The 12,570-nt window shown below is 52.9% G+C and overlaps 1 protein-coding gene across 6 annotated transcripts in view; it reads left to right on the top strand.

The window, feature by feature from the left end:
- The window catches only part of Kif9 (kinesin family member 9), a 44,249-nt gene that overhangs the window by 30,149 nt on the left and 1,530 nt on the right, over window positions 1–12,570 (top strand). For all 6 annotated transcript variants that reach the window (XM_023700653.1, XM_023700655.1, XM_023700651.1 and 3 more), the window contains 10 exons: window positions 1,547–1,615; window positions 2,001–2,105; window positions 3,441–3,496; window positions 3,924–4,014; window positions 4,467–4,597; window positions 6,066–6,260; window positions 7,797–8,011; window positions 10,049–10,225; window positions 10,504–10,619; window positions 10,960–11,064. In XM_023700653.1, coding sequence (XP_023556421.1) covers window positions 1,547–1,615; window positions 2,001–2,105; window positions 3,441–3,496; window positions 3,924–4,014; window positions 4,467–4,597; window positions 6,066–6,260; window positions 7,797–8,011; window positions 10,049–10,225; window positions 10,504–10,619; window positions 10,960–11,064 — 1,260 coding nt within the window. The remainder of the gene's footprint in view (window positions 1–1,546; window positions 1,616–2,000; window positions 2,106–3,440; window positions 3,497–3,923; window positions 4,015–4,466; window positions 4,598–6,065; window positions 6,261–7,796; window positions 8,012–10,048; window positions 10,226–10,503; window positions 10,620–10,959; window positions 11,065–12,570) is intronic.

Here is a 12,570-nt window from a genome sequence, read left to right as displayed (position 1 = left end):
CCACTGAGCTATCTCTCTGGCCCTGCATGTGGCTATTTAATGAAAATTAAAATGTATCTTTTCAGCCACAGGAGCCACACTTGGCGTGTCGTGTTCGGTAGCAGCTACAGGTGGCTCCCAGCCGCCAGATCAGACAACATGGATATTCATTTTTCTCATTGCAGCGAGTTGTGTTAGGTAGTCCTAATCTAGAGCAAGTTGGGAGGTAATGAATGGTTTAAAAAGAATAGATGAGACTTTTAAAAAATGGTGATATAGAGGTGGGGAGGGGAATGCAATTTTAGGTGAGATGACTGAAGTATACTTAATTTAGAAGGCTTTTTTTTTTTTTCTTGTCTTGGAGATTAAACTCCAGACCAGAGTATTTACATTGAGTCACATCCCCAAACCCTTATTTGTTTATTTAATTTTTTAAGATAGGGTCTCATTAAGACCTGAATTGTGATCTTCCTGCCTCAGCCTCCCAGAGTGTGGGGATTCTAGGAGTGCACCATCATGCCCTGCATTAATTTAGGATTTTGAACAAGGTTTCCAGGGAGTTTGGGAGTCAGCTGTGGTGATGGGGGAACAGCATCTAGGCAGTGGAGACAGAGGGGACAGGAGCCACCGATGTGGTGTAACCGGAGTCGGCCAGTGGAGCACAGTGGGGAGGAGGTGACGGGGCAAGGATGCGGCCTCATAGGTCACCGTTCTCTGGCAGAAACCTTGAAGGACAAGGACAGGCAGGCGGAAGATGTCCTCATGGCACTGTGTATAGCAGCAGAGGTCAGGGGAGGTGCACAGGATCTCTCCCAGAGAACTGTAACAGTCATGCAGGAAAGGTTGAGGCTGAGGACTGGGCACAGAGAGCATCTGAGAGTGGGTAGCACATGCCTGCGCTGTGGCTCCTTGGGAGGCTGAGGCAGGAGAATTGAGAATTAAGGTGACTCTGGGCAATTAGCGAGACCCTGTCTCAAAACAGAAACCAAAAAAAGGAAGTATTCTGGAGCCGTTGGACCACAAGATAAAGGCCATCTTTCTGAGAGACAGGAAGAGCCTGGAGCCCCCAGGGAATTAGGGTTGCTTCTCTCTCTCTCTCTCTCTCTCTCTCTCTCTCTCTCTCTCTCTCTCTCTCTCCCTTTCTTCCCCCCTTTCCTTCCTTTTTGTCTGTCTGTCTCTGAAGTACTAGAGATAGAACTCAGAGGTATTCTACCACTGAGCTCTATCCCTACTCTTTTTATCTTTTATTTTGAACCAGGGTCTTGATGCATCCATCCTTCTGTAGACACTTTCGCCATCCCTGCCTTAGTGAGGTGTTCTTGTGGCCTATGCTCCCTCTTTCCCCATTCTCCTCTGGAGAAGAGGCAAAGGCTAGGGAATGTGGAGGCTGTCTTATGCCCTGGACTCTTCCTTTCTGGGGAGACAGCTCATGGAGAGGGCATGGCTCAGAAGCTTGGAGCACATACTGCCTGATACCAGGAATGGCCAGGGTGTCTGAGCACAGCACAATGGGGACGAGGCGGGGTCACCTCCCGGTTCACCTCCCCACCCTTGTGTTTCCCTGCAGCGAATGGTCAAGAACCTGGAGAAGGAACTGGCACTGCTCAAGCGGGAGCTGGCGCTTCACAACAGCTTGGTATGAGACAGAGACCCCAGGAAGACAGGGCACTGGGGCAGGGCAACTCTGGGGCAGAGGCCAGGAAGGTGGTGCAGGTTGGGATTCCCCCAGGGGTCTGCCTGGCTGACATGGCCCTGAAGTCCCTAGGGTCTGCTCAGACTCAGCCAGCGGAGCCTCCTGTCCAGTGGCCTTTCCTTTCCTCCCCACCCCGTGGCCCTCTGAGCCAGGGCCCTGGCTTCTGTGCCCCTGGCACATCTTCTGCCAAGACTAGAGATGGTGGAGCAAACAGAGGTCACCTGGGCAGCGGAGTGGCCCCCAGCCTGGCTTTCAGGCTGGCTCTGCCCTCCTGCTTAGGCTTAGGGCTTCTGCAGCTCATAACCAGATGTCCTTCATTTTCATGCAGGCCAACCGCCCCCTGGTAACCTATGACCCCATGGATGAAGTCCAGATTGCTGAGATCAACTCTCAGGTGCGGAGGTACCTGGAAGGAACCCTGGAGGAGATCGATGTAAGGAGCCCTCTATGGGGACGCAGCTGGCCTGGGGTTTCTGTTCTGGCCCCAGACACACCCAGTGTGTATGTGCCGCCAAGAGGGGACTGTGGCTGTGGGGTAGCACTGGACCCCTGGTGTAGGGGCCCTTCAGCCGCCCTGGTGCAGCTACCACACTGGGGATAACAAGGCTGCAAGTTGCCCAGGGTGGCCGGTAAGGTACAGGAGGTGTCTGCCTCAGGCAGCAGGAGCCAATGGAAGGCCAGCTTAGCTGCCTCTTTGCTGAGTGACCTGAGGCAGAACAACTCCACTGTCTTTCAGCGGCCTTCTCAGTGCAGCAGCCAGGGACTGGCCCCACGGGGTGCAGCTGCTGAAGGACGGAGGTCAGGCTGGTTGTCTGCAGGGAAGGCCGCAGGGCCCACGCCAGAGTGGGTCGAGGAGCGGGGGACAGTAGCACGCAAGGCAGGGTGCTCAGGGAGAAAGTGCTGCTCTGTGCAGGCGCTCAAAGCCTCGCCAGCAGCACCACCTGTTAGCAGGGGCAGCCCAAAGACCCAGGCTCAGGCTGACTGGGAAGGTGGGCTCTGCAGCCTTCCTAGCAGGAGCCTCAGACTGCCCTCAGTCCAGGGCAATGCTTGTGGGCTTTAGGGCCAGGCGGGAGACCCGTGACTGTCCTCTAGCTACAGGAGTGTGTGTGTGTGTGCGCGGGGGGGGGGGGTCCATCTGGAGATGGCAGGCTGAACATTTTAGAGCATGACAAAGCCAATTAAATAGATTCTGTTCAGTTTTTTTTTTTTTTTTTAAATCTTAGAAAGTATTTTGAAGAACTAGAGCACTCCCCTTAGAAAAAGTGGTTTTTGGGGCCACCGAGATAGCTCAGCAGACTAAAACACCTGCTTAGGCAAGGGCAGGACTACAGTTCAATCCCTAGCGCCATATGGTGTGCCAGCCCCACCCCCAGGGAGGGCTGAGCCAGCCACAGTCTGGACATTGTGGTACATGCCTGTAATCCTGGTGCTGGGGAGGCTGAAAACAGGAGAATCACCCTGAGTCCAAGTTGCATAGTGAGGCCCTATAACAACCAAATACATTAAAAAAAAAAAGAAGAAAAGAAAAGAAAAGAAAAGAAAAGAAAAGAAAGAAAGAAAAAAAAGGTTTTTATACCCTCAGCAAATCCTTCACTTGAGAGCTGTGGGTGAGCTGCTTCCCTGCTTTGGAGAAGGCTCAACTACCACTCGCTGAGAGGTGGACCCTGATGGCCCATTCTCAAGATGGAGGCCCTGCTCTCGGCTCACAGACACAGCCCCAGCTGTCGGGGCCTGCGGCCTGATCTCTGCCTCACTATCTTCACCCCAGATAATCAACCTCAGACAGATCCAGGAGGTGTTCAACCAGTTCCGGGTGGTTCTGAGGTGAGGGGCTCCCTGCACCCTCCCCACTCCTTCAGCTGCCATTTTCATTTCTCGTGTTCTGGGCACTCACCCCCACACGTACCCCTTGCTCTCTCCTATGTGAGGAGCCAGATCCGAGTCCTGGGAATGTGCCTTGGTCCCTGGGGCTTACTGGGTCTATCAATAGGACAGGAAGTCTGTGGAGCGCCAGCCCCAGGTGTGTCCAGAGCAGGATATGTTGAACCTTCCCCAAACCTGACCTGGGGAGGTGAGGTTTACTGGGGCGAAGAGAAATGCTTATCCCAGACAGTTTATGCTGAGTGATGTCCCTGAAGCTGGTCACATGATGCGAGGAGCCTTACTTAAAAGACTTATAATCCTAGTACTGGTTTGCCCTCTGGGTTCAGCATGGCCCCCAGCACAAAGTATTCTCTGTCCATCTCCCCAGCCAACAAGAACAGGAAGTGGAGTCTGCTTTACGCCGAAAGTATACCCTCATAGACAAGAACGACTTTGCAACCATTTCTGCCGTCCAGAAGGTACACACGGTTGCCTCTTGCTAAAGCACTCTTCCCCAAGTATCCATCTTCAGCCCTTTACAGAGGCAGCAAGTGTCTGCATCCACCAGAGTTGGTGCTGCCTTAGCCAAAGGTAATACCAGGACTAGCAGCGGTGCCCTGCACAAGAACAAACCACCTTGGGACTGAACGGGCTTTCCATGAGCTGGAGAGGTGCCTGATAACAAACAGGACCGGTCCTAGAATGAGGCTGAAAACAGCCCTTAGGATCCTCAGCGGCGACTGCGAAGGGAGGTGATGAGGAAAGTGGGATTTGCTAGGGAGGTCGGGGCAGCTTTTTTGAGGCATCAAGAGCAGCCAAGTCCTGGAGTGTGAGGTGTCCATTTCAAGACTTGGACCATATACGGGTATGACTCTGCAGGGCCCAAACTTTTCCTCTCACCTGTGACCCCTTGCCTGGCGTCTCCCTCCAGGCAGGGCTTGTGGATGCTGACGGCCACTTAGTTGGTGAGGCTGACGGACAAAGTTTTGCATTTGGGATCATCCCTTTCTCTGCCAAGCCTGGGAAGAAAACCAAGACCAAGAAGACATTCAAAGAGCTGAGGTAACTGTCCCCTGCCACCCCTAGTGTCTCTGCTACTATGCAGAGGATGTCACCACAGGGGATGTCACAACTGACAGTGTTCACAGTTCTGTAGGGCCTCGCCGGGGCCTCTCACCCTTACAGCAGCCCTGTGACAGGGGAACAAGGCTCTGCCAGGGGAAGTCTCTTCCCGTGATCACACAACTACCGACATGTGCCATGGCAAGGAGGACTGGCAGCACTACCCAGTCCTTGGCCTCTGGTACCTGCACAGTGATGCCTCCGATGGTCCCTGCCCCTCACCGCAGTGCTTCCACTGACTGGCACTCAATCACTGAAGCCCCAGTTCATCTTTCAGATAAGACTTGTACACGCAAGCTGAGAATAGTGGCTGGGTTCTCCTAACGAGCTCCCCCTCTGCACACCACGGCCGCAGCCCCCCGAGGCAGTGCTGCATAGCAAGAAACAAGGGCGCAGTCTGGCTTGGAGACTGGGCCCACCTCCCTGCTCTGCACTTAAAGCCCCCAAGGAATCATTTGTGGACATGAGAACCAGTGTGTGCCTCTGTTTCCATATCCCTAAAATGGGAATAATAAGGAAGGACGGCCTTAGAATCCTTTGGGTTGTTGTAAGGATTCTTGAGGGAATGCTGTCCCTCCCTGCACACGGGCCAAAGTGGCTTGCAGAAAACTGTCACAGGCAGGCAGGCAGGCATCAGGTGGCAGAAGATGCTGGCTGCCTCCTGCTTCCTCAGAAGGGTCAGTCAGAGCCAGGCCTCTCTGGCCACTGTGCAATCAAGTCAGTAGTGTGCTCTGAGGTGCTGAGGTATGCCAGAGCCACAGTTGTGAGCAGAGGAGGAACAAACAGCAGAAAGAGCTGAGGGGGGCCTCGTGTCAGGTCAGCCCTGAGGCAGACACTAGAGAAGGCACATGGCTGGCCCTCGCTCTAGTGGAGCTGGAGCTGGAGCTGGTGCTGGTGGTAGGTAGGAAGTCCAGGATACTGACTGGTCACTGCCCCAGGATAGACTTGTCCAGTTTCACCACTGGGCCACAGACAGATCCCCCAGGACTTTCTAGGGATACGTGTGTGACTTTCAGTCACCCTGGTGACTCTGAGAGGCCACAGGCCACCCTACATGACCACATGCTTTTAAGCTGAGGAGACTGTGTCACCCTGCCTGGGGTCTGCTGAGACCGGAGGGACCCCTGTTCTGATGACAGGAGAGACAGTGCTTTCTTCTTTCCTGTTTGCATGGCTTAAAGCCACGCCCTGCCCCAGGACATGATTAGCATAGGAGCTCATGGTAGTAGGGCTTTGCCTCGTATACACACAGCCCAAGTTTTGCCCAAAAAACCAAACTAAAGCCAAAGCCCAAACAAATAGATAAGAGCTGAGAGGGATGGAGCACCTGGCATAGCAAGGGCTGAGAAAGGTCGCCCACCTCATGACCATGGCTGAACTCTGGGGCTCCCTTTCCTTCTCCTTCCAGCTCTTCGTTGAGAAAGGAAGGCTTACTCAGTCCAGTGAGTACCAAGGTCTTCGATGTGGTCTCCACCTCTAAGACCCAGCTGGTCTCATCTGCCAAGGAGGGGGATGTCAAGGACACACTTTCCCGGGAGAGGGAAACCTCCAGCATCGAGCCTTCAGTATCCGGTTCCCTGAAGGAGGAGTCACGCCCAATCAGGTAACCCTCAACGGGTAGCTCCCGCACCCCAGCAACCCAAACCACAGTGTAATCCTCAACATGCAAGCCTGCCTGCAGCCAGAGAGAAGGGAAACAGAGGGAGGAAGACCAGAGGAAGTCCAAAGATGCCTTAGACACACTTGAAATGGTCCAACCGCAGAAGTCACCCAGGACACACGATTCAAAATGGAGTTGCTCTAGACCCTCCACACGGCAATTACTAAAATAAAGTTATGTGTCTTCTACATAAATAGTGCAGTAAAGGTACCACATTCTCAAGGTATGAGTGTAAGTTCTTCCTTTGCCTCTATCCATCTCCCTAGTGAGTCAGTAACTGAGTTTTAGAATCTATTCTAAGGAAACAGAGGCATAGACAAGTTTTATACAAAGAGGTGTTCATTGCATTGTTAATTTAAAAATCAAGTTTGAGAGGCTAAGGCAGGATGAGCTCCATTAGTCTGAGGCCAGCTTGGGTTACATGATGAGTCCAAGGCCAGCCTCAACTGCATAGCGAGACACTGTCTCAGAAAAATAATTAGAATTAAAAGAACAATTTAAACACCTTCAGCATCAGGGAAAGGGCGTTAAGTGAACTATCTGTGTCCTTTGACTATGCAAGGATATGTCTGGGATATGTCTGAGAATCATTGCCCAGACCATGCTTATTTGCAGATATTCTGAGAAGTTAGGATTGTTCCGTGAGCTAGGAGGAGTGGTGCACACCTGTAACCCCAGCACCTGGGAGGCTGGGGCAGGAGGATCACCATTAGTTTGAGGCCAGCTTAGGCTGTGAGTGGGTTCAAGGCCAGTCCGCACTACAGAGTAAGACCCTGTCCAAATGAATAAATGAATGTTTTGATGCATTTCAAAGTGAGTTGCCAACAGCAGTCCACTTCCTTTTAGCACAGTACGTCATCTTGCATCACAGTAACTAGACTTCTCAAAGAGTTTAATAGCATGAAAGGATGCTTCTGTGAAAAAGTAAGATGTAAGATTATGTACACTGCATGGCCTTAGCTATTTAAAAACGTATCAGCTGGGTGTTGTGGTGCATGCCTGTAATCCCAGCACTTGGGAGGCTGGGGCAGAAGGATTCCTGCAAGGTCGAGGCCAGACTGGGCTACATAGTGAGGTCAAGTTCAGCTGGGACTACATAGCAGGATCCTGACTCGAAAAACAAGTAAGAAAGAAAAGAAAGCAGAAGAAACAAATCCCACTTGGAAATGGAAATATAGCCAAGTATGGCTTCCAATAGATATTGCATGTGTGTGTGTGTGTGCGCGTGTGTGCGTGCGTGCATGTGTGCACTGTTTCTTGTCTTTGCTTTCTTTATGTTTGTGTCAGCCTGTGCCCTGTGCGCAGAGTAAAGGTGAGATGAGAGAATGATAGGCGCCTAGCTCCTGTGTGGAGCAAGTGGTACCCAGGGCTTTGGCCCCCTGCCCACAGGAGCCCGAAGGAAGAAAGATGAAGTTCCCATCACCTCCAAGGCTGTCAACTGTTCTTTTTCTCCTCCTTGGCCCCTCCCTCTGTCCCCAGGCCCAGCACTCCACCCCCCAGGCCTTTGGCCTTTGAGGATTTCAAGAATGAGCGGGGTAGTGAGATCAACCGTATCTTCAAAGAAAACAAATCCATCTTGAATGAAAGGAAGAAAAGGGCCAGCGAGACCACACAGCGCATCAATGCCATCAAGCGAGAGATCGATATGACCAAGGAGTCACTAAATTTCCAGAAGTCGCTACGGGAGAAGCAAGGTGAAGGTGCTGGGAAGATGACCTGGGAAGATAGCTGTGAAGTCTCAGGGTCGCCCTGCTCCAAGGGTCTGCCTCGAGCACTAGGGATGGGAGAGGGCCCTTGGAGCACTGGGGTGCAGCCTTTGCCCCGAGGTCACCTTAGCTGGCTCTGTCAGACCCTCAGGGGCCAGAGTCCTTCCCTGCCAGCCCACCTCTGTTGACACCTCCTGCTCCTGCATTAACTCAGAGCTGGTTGCTGTGTCTCATGTGACATGTGCTGCTATTTGTGGAAATAACAGCCCTTGGTCCTACAGAGGTGTCCCCAGGAGATGGGCACCTGGCACCCCCTACAAGGTAGCCTCCCTGCCAAGTGGATCAGATGCTAGCAGGGACCATGAGAAACCCAGGGGGAGCCAGCGCATGGCTGTCAGTATGACCGTTGCTGGTCCTGACCTTGGTCACCTGTGCTGGCCTGGCAGCTTCTCTCCTAGGGCAGGTGGCGTGGGTGCCCCAGACCTGAAGGACACAGGTCTCTGTGGGGCTGGTGCTTACCCGGTTGTCCTGAGCCAGTGTTGCACGAGGCTCATACCCACAGTGTGCGCCAGGCCAGAGACAGCGGAGGACTCGAGGGCCAGGAGGCCCTGCTGCCCAGAGTCCCAAACCTGCATTTTAATGAGTGACTGTGCTGACTCCGGGAAGGCGTTCCTGCCTCCCTCATGCCTTCTTCCCGTCGGGGCTCCCTCAGGTTCCTGGGCCTGCCCTCTAGCTCACAGCCCCATTCGGGACCCACTGTCTCGCGTGCTCAACTGTCGTCACGCAGTGTTCTTGCAGGCCAGAGAGACCCTCACACGCTCAGGGTGCTTCTCACATATTGTTTCTCAGAGGGCAACTTTATTTCCAAGTTCTCATGGCCACTGCACTCATCCCCCACCGACAACCACGATGCGCTGCTCCAGAGGGTAGAGTCCCCGAAGCCTGGGAGACGGGGAATCTGACCAGGTGGCGCTGAACATGTCCTGGGCTAGCCCCTCCCAGGGGGACCTGGCAAAAGCCCAGTAAGCTCTTCCCTGTCCCTCCGCTCCACCTCTGAACAGCCATATCCTTGCGATATATTTAAAATAAAGGGCCTGCATGCTATTGCTGACAGGTTGTTTATTCCTAAAGACATCTGAAAACAGACATTTCTATAGGATGAGAGAAAAAAAAGAAGTGTGTATTTTAAAATATTTTTTAAAAAATTATTTCTATGAATATAAAAATGATCCCTTTGCAAGGAACCCTTGCAGGGACATCCCTTTACTACCCAGTGGTGGCAGTCCACGAGGATAGTTCTTTTTCACGACAGTTGCTATGTCATCCATGCTGGCCTTGAACTCATTGTGTAGCTTGGCTGGCCTCAGACTCAAGGTGATCTTTCTGCCTCACTCTTCTGAGTGCTGGAATTACCGGTGTGTGCCACCACACCTGGCTTCATGTGTATAATTATTGTGAAAAATAAACATATAATAGGATGCTTAATAAATATCTTTGGCTAAGGCCAGGTGTGGTGGTACATGCCTTTAATTCTGGCCCTTGGTAGGCTGAGGCTGAAGGTCTCCACGAGTTCAAGTCTACTCTGAACTGCATAGTAAGACCCTGACTCTAAATTTTTAAAAATGAGTGTCACTGGCTAATGAGTTTAACACCAAAATAAGCATGGCCCATGGCCTATCCCTACCCTTTCCCCGCCCTCTCTTGTTTGTCCTGAGATGCCAATAGGGTGCTGCTGCTCTGAGCTTCCCACCCATGGACACGCTCTGGCAGCCTGGCCTTTTTTTCTCTTTGAGGCAGGTCTTTCTCTGTACATCAGGCTGGCCTTGAGTTCACTGCATAGCTCAGGCTGGTCTCAAGTTCACAACGATCCTCCTGCCTCAGCCTTCCAAGTGCAGGGATGATGGGTGTGCGCCACCGTGCCTAGCTCGCCTGCCCTTCTTGTGCTCTGGCTGCCTCCCTGCCCGTGCCAGCCCCGCCTCCAGCCCAAGGCCCTGCCTCCTCATTCTGACCCGCCCCCCACCGCAGGTGAGTATGAGAACAAAGGGCTGATGATCATCGACGAGGAGGAATTCTTGCTGATCCTGAAGCTCAAAGACCTCAAGAAGCAGTATCGCAGCGAGTACCAGGACCTGCGCGACCTCAGGGCTGAGATCCAGTACTGCCAGCGCCTGGTGGATCAGTGTCGCCAGCGCCTGCTCATGGGTGCGCAGGCTGGGAAGGCTGGTGGCCCCTTGAGGCCAAGAGAGAAGGGGAAGGCCACAGCCTGAGATCTGAGTATCCCAAGAGCTGCTGAGGGGCAGGAGCAAGGGTTGGACAGGGCTTCAGGCTTGTGCTTCACAGGGTTAGGGGTTAAGATGGAGGACAAGGTGGAAACTCTAGAGCAGGAAGTGAACAAGGGGAGCTTTTAGCAGGTACAGCCCTAACCTGCCTCCTCCTGGGGGCTTCCCACACTTACCATGCTATCTCCCTCTTCCTGGCAGAATTTGACATCTGGTACAATGAGTCCTTCATTATCCCTGAGGACGTGCAGGCGGCCCTGAGGCTGGGCAGCAGCATCCGGCCAGGCATGGTACCTGGCCCCAGGATTGTGTCTCTTGTGAGTGGCATGAGGGTTGGGCCAGGAGAAGGTGATAGTTGAGCATAGGCCAGTGGCAACACCCCTTGTCCTGGGTTCCAGCCACAGCCATGGCAGTGTGGGGGCCACCTAGCCTCCTCCACATCTGGCCAGGGGAGGCAGGGGTTGGTGCCTCCTTAGTTGTTGGACAAACATCACTCTAGCCACTCCCACCCTCCCTGGGTGGCTTGTCCTGCCCAGGTGGCAGCTCCCTGGGTGTGAGGATCCTGACAGACTCAGGGGCTACAGGATTGTGAGATGTTGTGGGCAAATCCTCACAAGGTCAGGCTGACAGGACTGTCCTGGGTTGGGCCTTCCCCAGGGAGAAGATGACCAAGACAAGTTCAGCCAGCTTCAGCAGACGGTACTGCCTGAGGCTCCTAATTCCATTGCCTTCATCAATGCCAAAGTCAAAACAGAACAGAAGGTAACTTGGAAGGTTCATGTTGCAAAACAGCGGGACCTTGGGGGCTCCATGGCCAGGATACTCCAAATCTTACTCCCTGCTTTCCAGAAGTAGGGGCTGAATAGTGCCAGCCAAGGGAGATCCAGACTAGGCTAGATTGGCCAGAGAGGCACAGAGAGCCCTTCCTTCCCAGTGCACATCGAGACCCAGGAAGTTTATATTTGCAATCCCATGGATGAATTATTGGAATCCCATCAAGTTAATTCCAATCTGCCACACCCAGTGCACCCCATGGTGAGAATGACAAGACAAGACATATTTGTTGTTATGGGAGCCAGGGGCTTCCAAGTTCAGCCACAGAACAAAGGCCTCTAGCCTAGGCTGAGCCCAGGTTTTATTCATTCGTGAAGAAGGGTGTAGCTTGAGGATGAGTGACTGTGGAAATGGTGGAAAGCGAGTCAGTGCTGTGAGCTGGGCGAGGTAGGAGGTCTGCACTCAGCAAGGTGGGCAGGAGCAGGCTCTCTGCCTGCTGATGCGCAGCGTGGAGCCAGAGCCCAGGGGGTCTGTGCGCAGAGGCAGGCTTTACAATACTCAGAGAAGGATGTGCAGAAAGAGTAATCTGCATAACACAGCTGAGATAGTATCTAACGTCTTGGGGTTGGCGCTTCAGCACTCAGGTATAATCTTTCAAGCCCCAGGAAGTCCTAGCCTCTTATCTCAAGACTTGGCTCCATCTCAGTGGACAGCAGCATGTGGAGCTCTGCTCTTCATCCTGCCTCATCCTGGCTCACACAAGGGGACAGTGGGTGGGGATCTGGGGAAACATGCCTGCCCGTCTTCAAAGACTGGACCGATTTGTGTCGCTTGAGGCCCATTCAAGGGATAAGGAAAGTCCTAGCCCACTCTGCATGCATCAATACATGGAAATAGGGTCAGCCTTCACCAAAATGGAAACAGTGGCTCCTCCTTCAAGGAGAGCTGCCCACATTGTCATTCACAGAGAGACCCTGGCCACACCTGCACATAGTTGGCAAGTGCTTAGCCAGCCACATGTGGTTCACAGCTGAGAACAAGGTTCAGGTGTCCCCAGAGGCCACTATCTGTCAAGCAGAATGTGGGGTGAGGCTAGAGGACCACATGCAGCACAGCGGAGCCACACATACCAGCAGCCACAGGTTGGGTCTGTGACTCCTCTCTGAGCAGGGTGGGCAGGAGCAAACTCTGTGCCTGCCAACGTGGAGCCAGAGCCCAGAGGAGTCTGTGCACAGAGGCAAGTTTTACAGAGCAGATACACGCAGGCAGGGCAACGGACTGAGTGAGCTCATTCTTTTAAAATATTTTTTATAAACTAGCATGGTAGACCATGCCTCTAGTCTCTACTATTGCACTTAGGAGGCTGAAACAGGAAGTCACTTGAGCCCAGGAGTTTGAGTCCAGCCTGGGCAACAGAATAAGATTCTGGCCCTGCAGAAAGTTGGTTTTATATTTATTTATTTATATTTTCAAAAGATGACACTTTCAGATGTT

Source organism: Octodon degus, unplaced genomic scaffold (genome assembly GCF_000260255.1).
Source record: "Octodon degus isolate 3935 unplaced genomic scaffold, OctDeg1.0 scaffold00126, whole genome shotgun sequence".
Taxonomy (NCBI): domain Eukaryota; kingdom Metazoa; phylum Chordata; class Mammalia; order Rodentia; family Octodontidae; genus Octodon; species Octodon degus.
The sequence above is the reverse complement of the archived record's forward strand: the minus strand, read 5'-3'. Positions and strand labels throughout refer to the sequence as shown.